This window comes from Cottoperca gobio, chromosome 16, assembly GCF_900634415.1.
Source record: "Cottoperca gobio chromosome 16, fCotGob3.1, whole genome shotgun sequence".
Classification (NCBI taxonomy): Eukaryota; Metazoa; Chordata; class Actinopteri; order Perciformes; family Bovichtidae; genus Cottoperca; species Cottoperca gobio.
This window is the reverse complement of record NC_041370.1, coordinates 8,904,018-8,924,057: the sequence shown is the minus strand read 5'-3', so window position 1 is coordinate 8,924,057 and position 20,040 is coordinate 8,904,018. Positions and strand designations below refer to the sequence as shown.

Here is a 20,040-nt window from a genome sequence, read left to right as displayed (position 1 = left end):
GGGTCGGGACTCCTGCCAAGACTCGGAGAGAGAACCCGCAAAGGATCAGATTCTGTTACAAAATCCAGTTGAAAATAATTTCTTGACTTGATCTCATCTTTCACCACATTGTGATTGTGCATTCTAATTTTTTGAGGAGGCACCTCACACGGCATGTGAGGTTTTTAATTTTCTTTTTCTTTCCCCCCCAAAAGCAAACCACAGGATGAATGTGATCCTTTTTTTCCCCCACTGAAACTGAAATTCAGTGCAAAGTATTCACAACTATGAAAGACATCTAGAGCCTAATGTGCACACTATCAGCACAGTAACCTAGGACAACAAACATACTCATATACAAGCATAGGTCACAGCACACTCACCTCCAAATATGGTCTTCCCACTTCACCTGCAGCAACTCCTGATTATTGCCTGTTTAATAAAAAAAACAATAACATAAAAGTAAGCACATTGAACCTAAAACCTTCAATATTAATTCTTGAGCCACAGATCAGTGTCCCTGCTGTATTATAACTGTAGAAACTAAAGCACTGGGCTATGGTTTCTATCTTTATGATCTCCATGATCATCATAGTCTTGAAAGTAAATTGACAGTTTACACACAGTGCAACCCTGAATCTTCAAATTGACAATCCGTACAACTCAAGGGAAAAATACTTTCTCCCAGATTACCGCCACAGTTTTGAACGCGTGGTTAACAGTTACGGACGTAAATAAAACAAGTCAATGTTGACTTTTGGTTTTCATTTTTGACATTTGGTCGAAAAGTAATTGACAATGCTGTCTCGTTGTACGGGAACCTAATATTACACGATATTTAGACATAACACCCTGCAGTGTTTATCAGGCCGTGCCATCCAGAACTGTAGTACTTGAGTCGCGTAACGCTAATGCGTAAGTATTATGGGCCAGTCATCTACTTTAAACTTCCCTACATTTGCTATTTATACCTTCATCACAACTAGTCTGTTATCTACTATTTTGCCCACATTAACCGAAAACAGCTGTTATCCAAACTGTGTGCGCACAGTTACGCAGGATTAGCATTGGAAAGACACTATTGTCTATTATAGTCTTGAACAGGACTTTGCTCTGGACTCGGTGTTGACTTGGACTCAACTCGGACCTGTTCTTAGACATGACTTGGATGGAATTAAGTTGATCTTCACTACATCCCTGTTGCTGTCATGAATCTAAAATAACAGGTGACAACAGTTTATACCCCTAACCTATCGTTCTTTTAAACTGTCCTTGAACCTGTGCTCAACAGGCCTCATTGTATTTGCTTAGGCTAATCTACTGAGCAATGACCGGGTCCACACGCTTTAATGGCAGTTTCACCTGAATCCTTTGTCCCTTGACTTGTCCTACGAAAGGACAAACAAGTTTTCAACATGTGTGTGTGAGTGCAGACAAGAATACCGGGTCCTCAGGGCTCAGTAAATACTGACAAAATCCACCTGCCAGCACCTCTAAAGCTTAATATAATATTAACAATATATCTAATTAGTTTAATCCATACAAAAACTAAAGTGTAAAAACAATTCACCGTTTCACAGGGGGTCTTGGTCTTGAGCAGTTCATCAAGCGTAAACTCCAGAAGTTAGTGGTGATGAACAAAACTAAGTTAGGCTAGCTGGCTGCTGGCTGTAGCCTTATATTTAACGGACAGATATCAATCTTCTTATTTCTCAATAACAATAAGCAGGTTTTCCAAAAATGTCAAACTACTATTTTATTTTTTAACCACTTTTAGAAAATGCATGAATTCCCCAACAACCAGAATTGTAATTCTAACAGTGTGGAGAAGTTTCTTCTTAAGGGAAATATAATGTAAATACATTCAAATCAAATTAGTTAATTGAGTTAATTAAACATCAAAGTGTCAAATAGGCTTATTATATATTAAAATATGTATAATAATAATAATATGTATAATAATAATAATAATGAGACACCCTGTACCGGATAAAATTCAACCAGTGATGGAATTCAATGATTCATACAGCCTTGTTGAGTACTTTATACTTGTGATACTCAGGCAAATCTTACATTTAATTGATTTATGAACGTTTCAGAAAAGAGTGAGAGTGTGTGACCATAAATAGTTTTACCATAGAAACTCTACACTCAAACTCACACTCTACTACCCCACACGGTAACTCTCGCGAGATAACGCGATATGGAGTGGAACACCCAGAAGTACAGCCTAACCAAAGACAACCTACCTCGCCTGCTGTAAACGAAGCAGGATATATAAGAAAATAGTTACAGTAACTAAATTCTGCTGTTTAAAACCGTCACGTAACTCGATTTCCTGTATGTGAGAAGTTTCCTCATCAGCTGGCACGCTGTCCATATCGCAACTGACCTACTTAATTTGCAACAGAGAAAATCAAGGGTGTAAAACCGTAAACAGACTAAAAGGAACGCCCCCTCGTGTCAGGTAAATACCTGTGCAGGTAACAGACTCATCAGCGGTGAACACGGTGCCCTCTGGCAATGGCTGAAGATTTGGAGCCCGACTCGGAGTTCACGGGGGTCCGGGACATGTTTTTCATGGTCACACGGAACGAATCATTTTATCAGAAAGTGGAAGATGTACCTGAGTATGTGCAGCAGGTGGGTACAGCCTCACTTGAAATCACATCAATATGTGATGATTTGTTGTGTAAAGGTCGAACAAGTTTCCCGTAACCCTCAGTTGACCTTAGCCTACTCTCATTTAAAAAGTACTCAAAGCCTTATAGTATTAAAACCACATAAGGGACATCAAAAGGTTAACTTAAAAATAAGTACTAAAGTAGGCATATCAACTTGAGAGCTGAAAAGATTAGTCGATTAATGGATTAGTCAGAAGATCTGTTGTTTGTCTTTGTCATATATGACTACCAATGCATAACGAGCAATTTTATTACATTGCTGAAATAATTTACTGGTATTTTTCAGTATTTGCTGACATTAACCTATTTATTATGAACATAATCAATAGATACATTGATAATGAAAATAATTGTTATTTGCAACATAGTATCAAAACTAATTTAATAATCATAAATAATGTCCAGTGTCAGTGAAATGGAAATTGGAGGTACAAGGTTTTTGATAGCCAGGGTGAGAATCCCTATGCAATGCAATGACTATGCAATGACTATGCAATGACACCATTAATTGACAGCCTTATTTTAGGGATTTTTGTACTTTCAAATAAGTTGAAGGTGTACATGCTTCTCTACAGGATAAGAACGTTATATTTTAGAATAGTGTCTAAATGTCATTATGTAATCAAGCGAAAGAAAAACTTGAAACTTCTCCACAAAGATTGATTTGTCTCAAATATAACTAACAGTCAGACTTCAGATAGACATCTGAATGCTACTGGCTAATTTCTCACGTCTACTTAATGCTCAATTTAAAAATATTCTTCTGCTTCTCTGTCAGTTTACAGTGTCTGAGTTTCCATTTATTGTGGCGAGTGTGCGGTGCAGGTTTAACAGCACATGTTTGTTAAGAGGTTTTATGAGGCACATCAGGGGAGGAGAACAATTACCCCACAGCAGGAGTCCTTATAATCCACTACCAAATGTGATTAAACAAATTTGTTATTGCTGCATGCACAGTGATAAATGTTTGCATGTGTGTTTGTGACTCAGCACTGTATACAGTTTTGTCATTAATTGCGCTGTTCTCTCAACAGGCCAAATTAATTAGCAAAACAAAACACAATCTTCCAATTTTCAGAGTTGTTTGAAATTATGGCTTTGTGGGTCGTTGCCAGGTTTCTCGGCTATTCAGTGATTTGTATGCAAACATAATATTTTTGTCCGAGACCAGTGACTAAAGAGTATTGTCAGCCTGAATGTTGTCAGCCAACATCAGTCATCCGTGACTTTATAAAAAGGCTGTTTCGGGAAAATGCACACATCTGGTCCACAAATGTAATGTTCCATTTAAGACCCGAATTCAGAATAAAATAAAATAATTAGATGCCAGAACAAACGGTCCACACAGGATGTACGTATGCTGCAGTATAACATAGGCTTTAGTTAGTGTGATCTTTCATTTATTTATAAAAAGATAAAGACACAAGAAAAGACGGTTTCAGTTTATGCAAGATCGAAAAGCAGCTATTGAAAATATCTCACTGAAACAGAGGAAAAACAAAGATGGAATACAAATTACATCATATAAAGGAAGAGAAATTAGCAAATAATAGGGACAGTTATGAAAACAAAGACAAGCCTTTTTTGCTCTCGCTTTCTTTTTCGCACAGCATGAGAATCAACTTGCCCTGCAGAATAATTTTGTCCTGAACTGTCAAGAACGTGGGGTTGCAGAAGTAAAACTATCTGCTAGACAGGAGAGAAAAAAGCAAGGAAGGTTTTAGACTGTCGTCCAGAATGATAATCTCTCTCTCAGCGGGTTTGGAGGAGGTCTGCCTGCGCTGCGAGCCCATTTGTTGGCGGCAGCTCTGCAGTCTGCTGCCAGATGTGGGGAACGTTGCGTGTGATCGCAGGTCCCTCGTGGTGCTCTCGCCTCTGCTTGTGCACACACACTCACATCACACACCTGCATGTTAAAGTGGAAGCATTCACATGTGGATATGCACACACATGCATGCACACTCACTCTCACTTCCATCAAACACACACACTTCCTCCCTTCCCACCTGCAGATGTGCTCCTCTGCGCTCTCGTCACGCCCTTCATTCCTCGCTCTTGGCGGGCCATGTGTCCCGGTTACGACTGCAGTCTCTTGGTCAATGGGTGCCTTCAAGCTAGAGCTAACCAGCAGGTCTAACACGCCACTGAAGTTGCAGTCCTGACCTGTTTGTTAACCCCGTTCCTCACTAATTTGTTCCATGTTTGACAGACCCATTAAGAGGTTATTACACGTTTCCAGCACTGCTAGAGAAAGAGGTCTGTGACTGACTGTTTGCTTAGTTCTTATCATTTGTTTTGTCTTAACTAGTTACTTAATGTAATCCATGTTTTGCCACTTTTCGAAAGAAGAATTTTGTCATTTGGATTTTTGTTATCAGCATAAAAAAAGAAAAAGAAAATCATGTGCCAAAGAAGCTGCTAATTAAAATACATGTTTGGCAATGTGTAGGGAATATATAACTGCATGTAAAGTTGGAAATACAGAAATGATTGCTAGTTACTTTTTGATAAAGAGGAACTTCCTAATTTAACTTTAGTCTGTTAGTAAAACATTTTTATTAGACAAATTATTACTTTCTCAACTTTCTGGTAGTTACCGGAACATGCTGCCTCAACCGTTTTGCTCTCTTCATTATGGCTGTACTCATTTTTAACTGGAGCTTCAACAACTGTTGATTTGCACCTTTAATCGTCATATTTTCAAATATTGAATTGCAAGTGGAATGAGTTATTTGGGAAAAACAGGGTTACAGAAGAACCTGTTTATTTCCTTCATAGACAACTTTAGATGATTGACACTTGGAGTACCCTCCAAGGCTTGCATGGACATGAAACCTGTGTGTTTGAACCAACAGACGAGCAAACTGTGTACAGAATGTCTTGTTCTTTGATTAAAAAGGACAAAGGTTCAAGCTTAAAATACTGATGTCGCTAACAACAACTTTAAGCTTAATATTCCATTATGTAGAAACCTGAAAATACATTCAGCAGTTTAAATCAGTTTATTTTTGGTTCTGAATTTGGCAAGTATGGCAGTGTGTTTTTCCCCCCAATTTTAAGAACAAAACATTCTGAAGCTAGCTTTACCAGCTAGCTACGCATCGTTATGGCTACTTAAGCTAGCAGGCTAACTATCTTAACGCTATCTAGATGACTTTATTTTACTGTATTTTTATCAGTGAAGACAATTAAGTTTCATGGTGTGATTTGTTAGCACTGATCTTTAAAGCAACCTATGAGATCATTTCTTCCACCAGTGCAGCTTTGCTCAGACAAATGTTTGTGATCTCCAATCTGCCAATACAATGTGGCTTTAGAACAGTTGCTCCAGACTGGTACAGTGAAACAAACATCATGGATCACAAGACATGAAAGTGCTGCAAGCTATTACCTCATCTGCCAAGTCAAATATTCAAGCTCGACACAGCTGCTTAAAGCAACAGTGGATTTGAAACTGTCTTGTTTTCATAGTTAGTAACTGCTGAATCATGATTCCCTGTGTATGTGTGTGTGTGTGTGTGTGTGTGTGTGTGTGTGTGTGTGTGTGTGTGTGTGTGTCTGTGTGTGTGTGTGTGTCTCTGTGTGTGTGTAGGCCACTCCTTTCTTTGTAGGGCTGATATTGCTGGAGATGGTGGTGGGCGCTCTGAAGACAGGCGCCCCAGTGGTCACCATCAGTGATGGACTCACCTCCATATCTTCTGGAATGATCTCCAGAATCCCAATGTGAGTGTTTATGCAGTTCATAGTTGAGTCATACTGTGTTATAAAAATAGCATAGTAGTGTTGGAGGCTGTCCCAGAACAATTAATGTGCTTCTTGATTTGACTTTAAACACACATTTGTACCATTATCATAGCTGCCTTTACTGCTTTGAATGAAACATATGGCTCCAGCGTGATTTGTATAGATCGGAAAATGTTGCTGTTTAAAGGATCATTACCTCCAAAGTGAGGTAATGTAAAGTGGGTAACAAGAAGTAGGTGAAGTGAAGGCAATAAAGCCGTAAACCTGAATGATCTTTAATGACCAGCAGGGGGCGTCTCCACTGGTTGCATAAAGAAGTCAGATTGTATAGAAGTCTATGACAAAATGACCCAATTTCTCACTTGATTTATTACCTCAGTAAACCTTTTCCTGAAACTGTTATGGTCTCAATCATAGTTTCAAGTCTTCTTCAACACAGCATGATGCTAATTTTATAAATAATAATCTCATTTAAAGTAAAATAGACTATGGGTGGTATATAATGTTTTTCAGTTATAGTACCATTATTGTGGAAAGCACAACAACCAATTTTATCATCATTAGTTTTTTGCTAGATTGATTTAGATATTTAGATTTAGATATGTATGCAGGAAATAGCATACTTTACTGTATGCCCCCCACTTCTGACATCAAACCTAAGTCCGGACACGACAACCAAAGGTGTGTGTTGAAGCAGGACCACGTGTGACAAGATGCAGAAATGAACTAAACTGTAAATGAACTGCATCTTTGTGTGCTGTCTGTCCCTCCCTCAGGTTGTTCATGAGAGGCTGTGAGCTGAGTGCTTACATGCACGTGTGGGACCGGTACCGCCTGCTGGAGCTGCCCTGGGACTCTGCCTGGACCTGGTGGCTCACCTTCCTGGGCGTGGACTTCTGCTACTACTGGGTCCACCGCCTCGCTCACGGTACCTGCACAAGACACTCACACTGATGTACACGGCCCACAACAAAGGATTATAGGTATTCACAGTTTATAAGTGTAGTTTATTAGAACCTTTTTTTGGTTGTAGTTTAGTTGCCAAATATCAATTTTTGTGTGGTTTCTGCACCACATATTATACAGAAACAAGTATGCAACTTTTTTTGTGTTGTTGTGAGCAATTATAAAAGTGATACTCATCCCAAATCATTTGAGTAAGAAACATCCACATCTGTAGGTTTAAAAACGTAGATGTGACATCTTTAAGGTTTGCTCCATCACGGAGCACGGCGGCTGTGGTCAGCTTGGATTCATGGTGTTTACTATGGATTTGAATAGTGACCACAGTTCCTGGTGGAAACGTATTAAAATGTCAGTAGAAACTTTTCAAACCATGCCTGCAGCGTGATCCTCTTCTACACTGATCATACAAACCACCAGGATGTTTCAAACTCTTATATTTTCTTCACAATATAGCTTAGTAAGCGTCTCATTCCTGCTCTGAAGATGCACCATGTACGTTTTTTAACACGTACATTAGTTAGACTTCTTTGCCAATATAACTCCACTAGCTACCAGCACCAAACCAACAACCCCTCCCCTTTCTTTTTCACGTGTCACTCAGATAATACTAACGCAAAAGTAAAAAGCCAGCTGATGATAAATGGTTGTAAAATGTTGATTGGTTGCCATCCCTGCAGGGAGGAGCACACAAGATAGCACACACATCATGCTGTCCTGGACGTTGTGGAGGAAGCAATTATTTTTGAGTTACATACAGCTGGTTCTGAGCTGTGCAGATGTGAGCGGCTGTGGTCTCCAGAGGGCTGTGGTCTTAACCCGGAGTTCTCACAGCAACAAGCTGCATATAGTCACGGCTCTAAAGCTGCGACGTCCTGCAGCATCACTATAACATCAGAAATGAAAACTATATACCGCATATGGTGTTTCTACAGTAGTGGCTCGACATGTTTTAAGATCCACTCTTCCCGTGTGTGTTGGCGCAACTGATGCACGTGCCAGATGCTCGGCTGCCACACTACACACCGAAAGAGAGATATTTATTTGTGGCCTGCACTGGTATTTATTTGTGTCAGTGGCATATCAAGCTGCCCGCCGTCTAGTCCACATAGTTTTAGCTGAAAGTCCAGAAGCTGTGTTTTTCAACCGTCTTGCCAACAACTGCCCGACAGGATTTGGAAGTAACATCACCCTTGGATTTAACAGCATTTTGAAGCATCAGATTAATGAGATTACGTTGCTTTTGTGAAAGAGCAAAGATATTGGAAGTGTATCGGACATATCCACATTATAAAGCACATGTGAAGTATGTTGACATAAAGATCACAAATCATAACAGCCAGAGACAGTGTCATCCCTCGAGTAATATAACGGTTTCAGTAAGGGTATATTCAGCAGTTTATATTCAGTCTTCTGTAGTAACTTTTAAACGTCGTATAAATTGTTTGACAACCTGAGCGCGATTTCTTTAGGAGAAAGCAGATTTCTAATTTTCACACATACATTTTTAATGCGGCTTTTATATGCGTATATGTACACAGTCTTCCAGTGTGTGGGACAGTGAAGGTATCACTGGTAGTGATGCATTGGCATGACAAATCAATACTTGCTGTGCGCCCTTGAAACCAAGATAATATTTCATATTTCTGTATTTATTTTTATTGTTGTTTTCTTCTAAAACACAAAAACACGCATCCAACAGGCAGTAAGCTCCATTACACTCATACACATTTACAGTTTATAGTTTGTTTTGTTTTGTTTGTTTCGTATTTTATGTAAATACTTGGGTGGATCAGTTTTAGTTCGTTAACCCTCTGCGTTTGAGCCTGAACAATAATGCAAACAAAGCTCCAGACTCATGTTTTGATGATCTAGGAAGCCAGACCTTATTTTTAGCATTACAGCTGTAATGTGTGTCTGAGTGAAGTGTGTTGCGTTGCCCTCATTGTCTGAGGAATGACGCTCACAGTATCACATATCTGCTCGGTTTATTTGGTCGGAATTCTTTTATTTTTGAACTGCAGAATCATTTTTACGTCTCAAACTTTCCACTTACTTTCATTTCCTCTTTTTCCAGCCGATTGGCGTTGTTATTATGGAACATTGTGGGGTCGTAGATAATTGTCTGGTGCCGAGCGCCCGCAGGATATAAGCTTTTCCCCTTGTTACCAAAGTGAAGCGGCTCTCCCCGACCGCAGCACAGGCTCCGCACGGTCCTCACTCGTCACTCTGGTCAGCCGAGGTCATCTCGGTCAACCTCCGACCTCCGACTTTTTCTAGAGCAAGAGCCAACCAAAGCCTTCCAGTGTGTGGGATGGATGTTTTCTATAAGGAAGCTCTGAGGAATGAGACAGATCTAGGATGCAGCTATAAAGTATTTTTCAGCAGTTTAATGATTGAACATGTAACGCTGCTTTAGGAGTTATTTTATTGAACTCGTATCTTGGAACAATTTTACAACCGATTTTTGCCTCAAGAACACTGCATCCATAATCCTAGTCAAGACATATGAGCTATGAATCGTAATATTTAATAATAAAGGAATTACTACAATAGAAAATTGCGAGAACTGAAAAAATAGGCAAAAGTGACTGTGCTGGGAAACGAGCCCTTAATGACTCATTGTAGAATATCATTTTCAGTTTGACCAGTTTATGGCCCTTTCTTTTCATATTTTCCCTCTCATGACTTTGTCGGCCTGTGCTGATGCACATCACCACTTGCCTACGCTCTTGCCAGATGCGTTTGACCTTGGAGATAACAACAGATAGTGAGCTGCCCCTGTCTGCAAGGGCACACAGACACAAATCAAGTGCTCATTTATCTAAACTCTTGATATCAATGTTTGCTTGTGTTTTTTTAAATTGGTTTTATCTTGTTTTTGGAGAAGAGAAAATGTAAGCTTTCAATTGCTGACAGATTGCTAGTATATCGCCTCTAACTCCTGAAATAATATGCTCCTTGCTACGCACTTAACCACCATTTAACCACCTTTTCTAAACACATTGGTTTAATAACCTGGTGACTGACAAGAATAGAAAACAAATTCCAATTTCGCCCACATTTCGTCTGCTGCATTCCCCGTCAGACAGACTATATATGTTCAAAACTTTTCTATTCTGAAGCGGCCTGGAACCAGATGCTTTTAGAGCAGGAGGCTGACTCTGTTCGGATGCGGCCATGTTGTTGACAGGCCTGTTGATTCTGTTTATTCTAACCTCATATCGCAAGGGCCGCTAATAGCAGCTCTGCTCTCGGGCGGCATCTATATCCAGGCATGAGAGCCAGGCTGAGGCCATTAATCAGCCAGTCAGCTGTCCGTACTCTTGATTATACGTGAGGTAATGGAGTTACGCTGCAGTCGTCTCACCACACTGCCTGCTGCTGCTCTGTGTTACACTTATAGCTCAGACACATCAGAGAATCACTTAAAAGTCCCTGTGAAATGTTATCATTACTTCCTTAATGTGAAGCATTTCCTGTTGGACGGTGATGGATTGATTTTTAGTGTAAACCATTTAGCTGTTGGCCATTGAGAGAAGAGCAGTTTGATCCGACTGGACAGGCAACAATCTGGGATCAATGCAGTCCCAGATAACAGTAGAGCAGGGGTGTCAAACTCATTTTAGTTCAGGGGCCACATGCAGCACAATTTGAACTCAAGTGGGCCGGACCAGTAACATCAGAGCATAATAACCTGTAAATAACAACCTTCGTTTTAGTGCAAGAAAGTACATTCTGAAAATGTTCAAATTTAATGAACTATCTTTTTTACTAAACTTTATGAACAACCTGAAATTTCTTAAGAAAAGAAGTTGCAATTTCAACAATATTGAGCCTCAGTTTATCATTTACACATGTGCGTTTCAACTTACAGATCACAGTGTGTCTACAAAGGCACAAAACATTTCGTCACAGGGATCAAAACAACTAATTTTTTCACTTTGCAAAGTCATCCCGCGGTCGGTTTTGGCCCCCGGGCCGCATGTTTGACACCCCTGCTTTAGACGGTCATGAGAGAAACATGGACAAATCTTTGGTCGTCAATCAAAACCGATGGCACTCCAAGACACGTCCACCAAACATTCAGTGAGCAAATGCAGGCTGCGTCAAAATGTAAGATCAAAACCCCACAATGTGACTGCTGCTACGACCATATATAAATCAGACCAATAAGAATACAACGTGACACTATGCAGAATCCAGTACCAGCGCTATAGCCAACACTTATTTATTATTCAACTGCAATTTCAAAACATGGGAGCAGTGCTGATAAATGATTCCAGTTGTTGGGCAGTTGTATCGGTTTGAATCTGTTTCTTTCTTTTTTTCATCGCAGTGCCGCGACAGGTTAATGGCCCCATTTGACAGTTTGAAACAGATTGCGTAAAAGTCTTATTAGACCCATTTTGCACAGTGTGACATGCAATTAACTTGTACGATTGCTTTTATTGCACAGTATATAAGTGCCCTTTAAGAGCATGTTGTTTGCATCTGTCAGGTGCTGTTAAGAACAGCCTGAAGCCACAAAGCCAGCCTCTGCTGTAACAATATGTTTTGGTGATTGTTTCTAGATATTCCTCTCCTACTCTTGAGTTCAGACCCTCTTAAGACTGTGATGCCTGTTTTGCCTGCAAATCCAATTTATTTTACTGTGTTACCTGTGATGATGAATGTTGGTGGGAACATGCAGTTTTAAATAAAAAGAAAAGAAAATGGAAATGAGGAGTGGCAGCCAGAAAAGTATTACATTCCTTTAAGTCATAAGTGATATGTGCAACATGTCTTCTTGTCTCTTCTTCCATTCTCTCGCATATAAATGATGTTAAAGTTGATAACACATGATCATAAAACTAATTCTACTAACACTGCATCAAAAAAACCCATTGTTGGGTTTGATTGGCGACTCGAGGTTGACCCAGTGATTTCACGTGTCACGTCTCTATTTCATTCACTATTATATCACTAGAACAGTCAGATTATGTTTATTTATTTGTTACAGATATTGTAAAGGCACCTAAAAACTGTAATATTTTTTAAAACATATAACTTCAAAAATCGGAGCAGAAGATCTATCCACAGAAACAGTTTCTTCCTGTTGAGACGACCCTCGGCTCCCTCAGCCCTTTTCAACGTTTTTTTTTTTTTTGTAGCACCTCACTACATTTTTTATATGCGTTTGTCCACACCCCTCCCGCTCCTTCGGCCTCGCAGACAGCAGCAGTTGTCAAGACAAACAGATGTGCTCAGCACATCTCCTCCGCTGGCCTCCGTCCCCAAGGGGTCGCAGCCGATGTGGATGTTATTGTGTGGCAGGGCGTAGGTGGTGGTGGTGGTGGGGGGTTAACCTGCCCCCGCCCCGGGCGGCCGGGGCTCCATAAATCTTCACCATGACGGCGAGTTCCTGGCTCTGCAGGTTGTAGGGCCCCAACTTGCTTTTTCTAGTTCTGTCGGTACGGTTTGGTCAGGATGTGGGGGTCTCGCTCACGGCAGCAGAAGAGGCCGAGTAAAATGTCTCATGGGAGGCAGAGATAACATCAACAGTGATCTATAGGTCACTGCGCTCACACTCACTGTCTGCTGTGTGCGCGATGAAAGAGAGAGAACGTCTACTGAGAGGTAGAGGGAGACTGCCCTGATTAAACCTAGACATCACATAGGGATAATGTGCACCTGTATGTACAGCATTTAAACAAAGTGTAGAAAAGAAGAGTGTTTCATGATCGCTGAGAGGGACGCTGAGCTCATCAGAGGCCATAGTTCGGCTGTCTGCTGCCCTCGTGTGCTCCCCTCGCTGCACGGACAGACTTCCCTCTGTCAACAGCTGACAGACAGATGCTGCTGAGGACAAACCTTCACTGATTGAAGGGACGCAGTGTGAATATGAAACATTTATATGAGTAGTAATGCCTCCCATGTGGATTACTTTGATATAAACAATGTTACCTGTTGAGATCTATGGACGAGGTAACATTGGAAGAAAGGAAGTGCATTAGCACAAGTAACGTTTGCTATTAACTATTGTAAACATCTATTAGTTCTTTAGATTTTGCAGGATATAGAACATGTAATAGTGCAATGCATAATTGTTTTGGACGGTTTGTGTGTGAAATTATGCAGAATTTTAAAATGCAAAGTAACTATCTGAAAGAGTCTTTATTTTAGACACTTGTCTTCAGACCTTTTGGTGTTTTTGAAACACAATTTCGAGTCACAATGAAAAACAATTACTGAACACACAAAATACAAAATAATTGCCCTTTTAACAAAAGTTTTTAATTTAACAATGACAGTTAATACGGGCAATGAAAATAATTACATATTACAATGGGTGTTGATTCCTTTTTATCTAGGCATTTTTAATCTTACATAAACCCTGGGTTCTAATAGCATCAAACATAAAATCTTTCATGATTACTACTTTGTTTTTGCAACAGAGAGCGGTGAAAGAGAGATCAAAGAAACAAAACAGAAAGTAAGAATTAATAGAATGGTTAGGGATACAATGTTGATTATATAAAAAAATAACAGGAAAGCCATTTTACGTCACCCTTCACTTTCTATACATAGTTTTTACACCTTGTTAGTGAGAGCTGTAAGTGGGCCTGACCAGGGTTAGTATGTTTAGTTTAGTGTGTGTGACTGAGCTGTGTGGACAGCATGAAGAATGGCAGCGGCAGTGGGGAGTTGGCCGACTGTCCCACCAAGTCCGGCACTCGCTGTTTGGGTTGGCACCCCATCCAAGAGCCCTCCAATCCAAACACTGAAGGGCTGTTTACAGGCCATTACCCCTGTGATTGACAACTCGGCCCACCACTCTGGTCTGCACACGAAGGACACCGTCTGTTGGTGCCAGGAGTTTGTCGCTGAGGGTGAGGATTTGGCAGCTGATTGATTGAACTGTAAAAGCATTTCACAAGGTTTTGTTGGCTAAAGAGAGTCTATTCGGACCTCCTTCTCCGCTGATTATTTTTCTTTTTATGGCAGCATTATCAAGGTACAGATTGATCGTTATCGGCACTTACTGCAGGCCTTGACTGGCGCTGTATTCATGGGGGTCAATAGGACTTTGCTTTCTTGCGTTTACACGACTCTGGTTATGTAAGCACTGCTCCTGACAGGGTTGAGGTGGACGTAAACAGACTCTGTTAAAGTCTTTCTCAGTCACGTAACATGACTGATGATGACTTATAAGCCTTGATTATGTGTCATGATATAATTTAATAGTATTGACCATGTCATATTGAGCTGAAATCGTAGAATTACGTCACCCTACTGCCAGACCTCTTCTTGCAGCATGGTGAATCCCACTTATTGTAGTTGCAGAGGGTCTGATATTGCATGAGACCATCTGAACAATAATACATGACAACATACTGTACAATCGGGGTGTATCATAATATGTTATCAAGCTTATACTACGGCTATTTGCCATAGGAAATTGTCATCCAAATGACCGCTCTTACTTCCCCCTATAGTGATATTTGCCCATGCAGAATTTATATTTTTATTTGTCCAGGTTTAGAGATATCTGCCTCCACTCCAAGCCAATGGGGGTGAATGGAAAAATGACATTCAAAAAGGTCAACATCTCTTTTTTTAGAAACACTGTTCCCATTACATTTAGTTTTAGGGATTTGAATAAACAACTTATGCTGTCATTTTTATTGTCCATCACCTGATTAGCGTGCACTCATGCTTGTTATTCCTGATTAAAGCGTGAGTTGAGGCACGCTGGAGGCCAGATGGAAGTGCCGTCCTCAGCGTTTCTGTACTCTTACTGGGAGCGTGGGCTCTGTGGCATTGGTTCTCACCATTAACAGGGCTTCCCTCCTGAATAGGCCCTGCCAAACTATGCAGTGTCCCGCAGAGTCCGAGATGAGGACATGGGCTTGCAGTGGAGCCTAGCGGTTCTTACTTCCTATCAATGACAAGAAGCATTAATCTTAGCCGCCCTTATTCCTGGACCCTGCCAAGCATGATTCCAATGACAGAAAAAAAAGCAAAAGAGTCAGGCTGTTGGAATTAAACAAAGGCTGGATTATCCTCTCAATATGTCTCTTAGCAGGACAGTTCATCTCTGAATCCCCCGTCGTTTAGAGCAGAAGAATTGTCATCATTTTAGTGCTTACCTGCTTGAGATGCAGTCTTTTCGTTTCTCCTCTCTCCTCTCACACTCTTTGCCTTGTCTGCACACTGTATGTCAGTTGCGTTGAGAAGGTAAATAAAGTTTGAATTAAAGTCCAACCCTATTGCTTCCATTTTGACTCAACCCAAAAAACACCATTTAACGCTATATGTGACACTTTTTAAAAAACATTCCCTCTGACATTTCTTCTCTCACACCTGCTGAAACGCAGCAATAACCCTGTTAAATAAGCGATGTGAGAAGTATTGCTCGGTAGCGGTAGTTTTCCTCTCGAAGCTCCTCAGGGTTTCCCCAAACGCTTGAGGAAGTTCACCTCAGTTTCAGTGATTGGGATCGTGGTGCTACTCTGCTCACACTGCACACCTTCAGCACTCGGCAGTTTGTTTGTTCAGGTGCAGCGGACTATCGGCCCGTTGGGGTTTTTGGGTGCCTGCCTCGATTCCATTTAACACATTTATTAAAGAGTGAGAGAGGAGGAGTTTGAGATGTGGCTTTTGAATGATTTCTCTAAATAGAAGGGGTGTGTGTGTGTGTGTGTGTGTGTGTGTGTGTGTGTGTTAAGGAATGTTCTCTTAAAGGAAAGGCACTTGGGATGAAAAAAATGTATCGTCATTAAACTAAAAATAATGTGTGTATGTGCAGGGATACACACATTCATACATACCATATGTAATAATAGAAGTTTAATCGCTTGATAAATGATCCCTTAATCGCACATCAAGGGTTCTTCATAAAACTTAAACCTTATTAAATAACTTGGGCTGCTTTTATAATACAAAAACATCCCTATACATAGTCTACGTGGAACTTTGTGGTTCTGCAATATTTGAAGGTTACTGTTTTCTCTTTTACGGCTGCAGAGGCCAAAATGAACGGGAGGTGCCAAAAAGCACAGACTAGACGGGGTGGTCCGGAAACAGCCCGGAGATCCAGTGAAACTTAACAAGCATGTTCCCGTTGGATGTTAAAATGAAGTGTAACATGGATATTAATGTAGCAAGTATCACAACACAGCAGAGGAATGTAAACTGGAGCACTGGGACATCAAGCTGGATGCTAACCAGCTGCAGCCAAACACCCCCACCGTCATAATAACCTGAACCCCTCCTCCTCCGATGGCCAGCTACACTCAAGCCTCAGCTTTTCAACACGGCTGGTCAGGAGCGAGACCCAAAGGACTCCTTCTGGGGATGAAAGTGTCTAGTTACTCACCTGGGGAGGTTGATTTTTAAGATAAATCACTTGTGGTGATGTAAAGGCAGCTGAATTTGTGTGAGGGTTCAAGGCCGTATATGAATCTCATAAAGATTACATGTTTGCTCTGTAACACGTTAATGAGCAGGTGAATGAAGTGATCACCTCTTTCGAGGTTTGGACTCATGGACTCCTGTTTTACGTTGGATCTACGTGTGTTTGTGTAATTTTCTCCAGAGGTGTCCATCATTTGGGCTTCTCACCAGGTTCACCACAGTTCAGAGTACTACAACCTCACCACCGCCCTCAGACAGTCGCTCACCCAGCAGTTCACATCATGGGTAAGAGATTATTCATTCTCTCAAAGGATACGTCTGTAGATCTTTCTTATTGTCAACGTAATAATGGGAATAAGGAATTAATTACTCCTACTACAAAGTATTGTATTTGCTCAAATGACACAATATAAGCCCAACTACAGCCTCTCCCAACAGGTGTAGGAGGTCAGGAACACAAATAGATAAACGTGTATCATAGCGGACGACAACTAATATGACAAATTCCATGATACGTTCTGTGATGTTGACCAACGCCATTGTTTTGTTTTGTTAATGTTTCCCAAGGACATCATGCATGTCGTGAAAGACGGCAAGCTGTGATTATTGGTCGGGGACAAACGTGAAGTCTGTCATGTGTCTTGGTTGAGTCATGGCAAGAATCTTTGACTCTATAATCGCCTCATCTGACACAGTGATATTAACATTGTTGTCACAAGAACTATTAAGAGCTAACACCGTTGCACTGGGTTACATGGGGCTGAGACAGAAAGTATTGAGTGACAGACTAATGCATTGTCTGTTTTGGTCTTTCCATGGGATTTGTTAACAATAAGGAAAATAAGTAATATTGCCGGCCTTATCGTTTAAATGTCCTCTGGAGTTTTGTACCTGTGTTGTAACTGTGTAGGAGATGCTAGTGATAGTGTTAGTTAGTATCAAAGTCAAGATTTTTAGGACTGGAAATGTCCATCAGTTGCATGTAAAATCGCCGGATGTGTTGCTATATTATGCTTTATGTTAATAAAAGAGTCTTTGTAAGATGTGTATTCATTTCCCTCCTCCACAGATCTTCTACCTGCCAATGGCTCTGATTGTCCCCCCCTCGGTCTTCGCCATCCACATACAGTTAAACCTTCTCTACCAGTTCTGGATCCACACTGAGGTAAATATTATATATATAATAATATTAGAAAATTAGAGGATCAATAAATGTGTTAACTTGCAGAAAATAATTAACAAAAATGTATTATAATGTTTTGCAATAAAATGACCAGTTACAGCCTCTCAAGAATGAGTATTAACTTGAGTTCTTCGATTTCTTATCCTTTTCAATCTTACCAATACATTTCAGATCGTCTGAAGACATTTTTAATTTGCTAGTTTTTTTTACTTTACAGTGATCTTTTTAAACGGTAATCTAAAAATAAATAAATCATAGATAGAATAATGGATAAAGACAATTCTCTCAATTATTTGAACCAGTTTAATGCAGCTGGAGAAAATCAATAAGATGTACTATTCACAGTATATTACAATGGTTAAATATGTAAATATATTGTATAATCTGTCATCATAAAGCACATGTAGCTGTGTATGCATTTACTCTTCCATTCAGGATTTTCTGTGCAAAGTTAAAAGGGTAATATGACTGAAGAAAAGTCTGTAAAGTTATCTTTCTCCCTGTGCCAATACTAATATGTCTGCTGAGTCCTTTGTAGACCCAGTGTTGCAGTGGAACCTGTATTCAATAAAAAATAATGAGATTTTATGAAATATTCCAAACAGAAGCATGACCGCTCTCTCCGCCTTTAAAGTGACTGGGAGTATCACTGTTACAATCCCCACAATCTTGCGAGGGAATGAATGGATTTAGAACGCCTTCCATCTTTTAGTGCACTATTAGTGAGAGAAGTCGTAATTGTCACAATTTTTTGAAGGGATGTAATTTATGCCTCCTTTATAGGCTTTTTTTTTTGATGTCATGTAATTTATTGGCACGCTATTCGCTGCGCCGCTCCAGCCTCAGAGCCAGAGTGAAGTGGTGGAGACCCTTTTCATTCAAGATAAAACTCTCACGCTCGGCTGCCAGACGCAGTCATTACATGGAAATAATGAATCACTGAGAAATTCTGTCCAGCCGTGCACGTTTCTCCAGACTGAGGTATGACGTATTGATTCGAAACATCAAAATATCTCAGAGTTACAGCCAGAAGAGAAACATGAAGTGTGTGAAATATGCTCTGTGTTCCCCCCCTGTAATCTTTAATGACTCACTGGTGCATCTGTTTGATATCTAAGAAAAGAAAGTGATTTACATTTGATAGTTTTATGTACAAAATGTACTCATGATGCATTCAACTGCATCGTCCTTTATATCAGACTACGTGTGAATGTGTTCTGTGTGTGTTTGTAAATGGGTTTTTTTACCATTAACAGCATTGTTAACATCGTTTCCATCGTCCTACCAGCCCATACACACTGTTCTCCATTTAAATAATTGAACTCATTTGAGCTCGACAATCAAGAAAACAAACAAGAAGATGGATATTTAGGAATGGAAGAAAGAGTATGGCTCCCTTCTTTATCACGTATTAATAACTAAAGTCCAATAATGCATCCTTTTAAAATGTATCCATGGTAATCTTCTGGTTTTCTGTTCCATCAGAAGTTTGGTCCAGAATAAGAAATTAAATGGATATTATTAGTCGATCATCAGACAATTAATCTGTAACTATAATATCCATTACTATCAAAATCATTTTTCAAGGAAGAATCTCAAAGATTTGATGATTCCAGCTTCTCAAATGTGAAGGTTTTCAGTCTTTTCTTGTCTTATATTAAAGTCAACTGAATATATTTAGGTTGCCGTACAAATAAACTAATTGGAAGAAATTGTCTTAGAGTCTAGGAAATTGATATATCGGTCGGTCCGCCACTTTTGTCCAGCTCCTGGCGAACCACTTTGGTGATCCTTTTCCTCTAGCCCAACCACGTTTTATTTTTCCTGTGAGACTTCTCAATATCTACTATAGATGGATTGGCAGACATTCATGATTCTCAGACGATAAATCTTAATGACGGTGGTGACTTTGTTCCCTTCCCTAATCTCCATGTAAACAATAAATATCTAAATTTAGAGGCTGCATTTGTAAACACATTTACAGTATGAGTGACCTTCTACCACCAGGTAGGGTCAATTTGCACACAATATATCTCCTAATCTAAAAATCAGGGTATGAAGAAATGTACTGAACACATTCTCCATCCA

General features: G+C 40.1%; 1 protein-coding gene across 1 annotated transcript in view; it reads left to right on the top strand.

Annotated features, from left to right (window-relative positions):
- The first annotated feature begins 2,195 nt into the window (after positions 1 to 2,195).
- Positions 2,196 to 20,040, top strand: part of agmo (alkylglycerol monooxygenase) — a 42,347-nt gene continuing 24,502 nt past the window's right edge. The window contains exons 1-5 of the mRNA XM_029451802.1: positions 2,196 to 2,622; positions 6,256 to 6,386; positions 7,184 to 7,335; positions 16,951 to 17,054; positions 17,839 to 17,934. Of these exons, the coding sequence (XP_029307662.1) occupies positions 2,503 to 2,622; positions 6,256 to 6,386; positions 7,184 to 7,335; positions 16,951 to 17,054; positions 17,839 to 17,934 (603 nt within the window). The 5' untranslated portion in view covers positions 2,196 to 2,502. The remainder of the gene's footprint in view (positions 2,623 to 6,255; positions 6,387 to 7,183; positions 7,336 to 16,950; positions 17,055 to 17,838; positions 17,935 to 20,040) is intronic.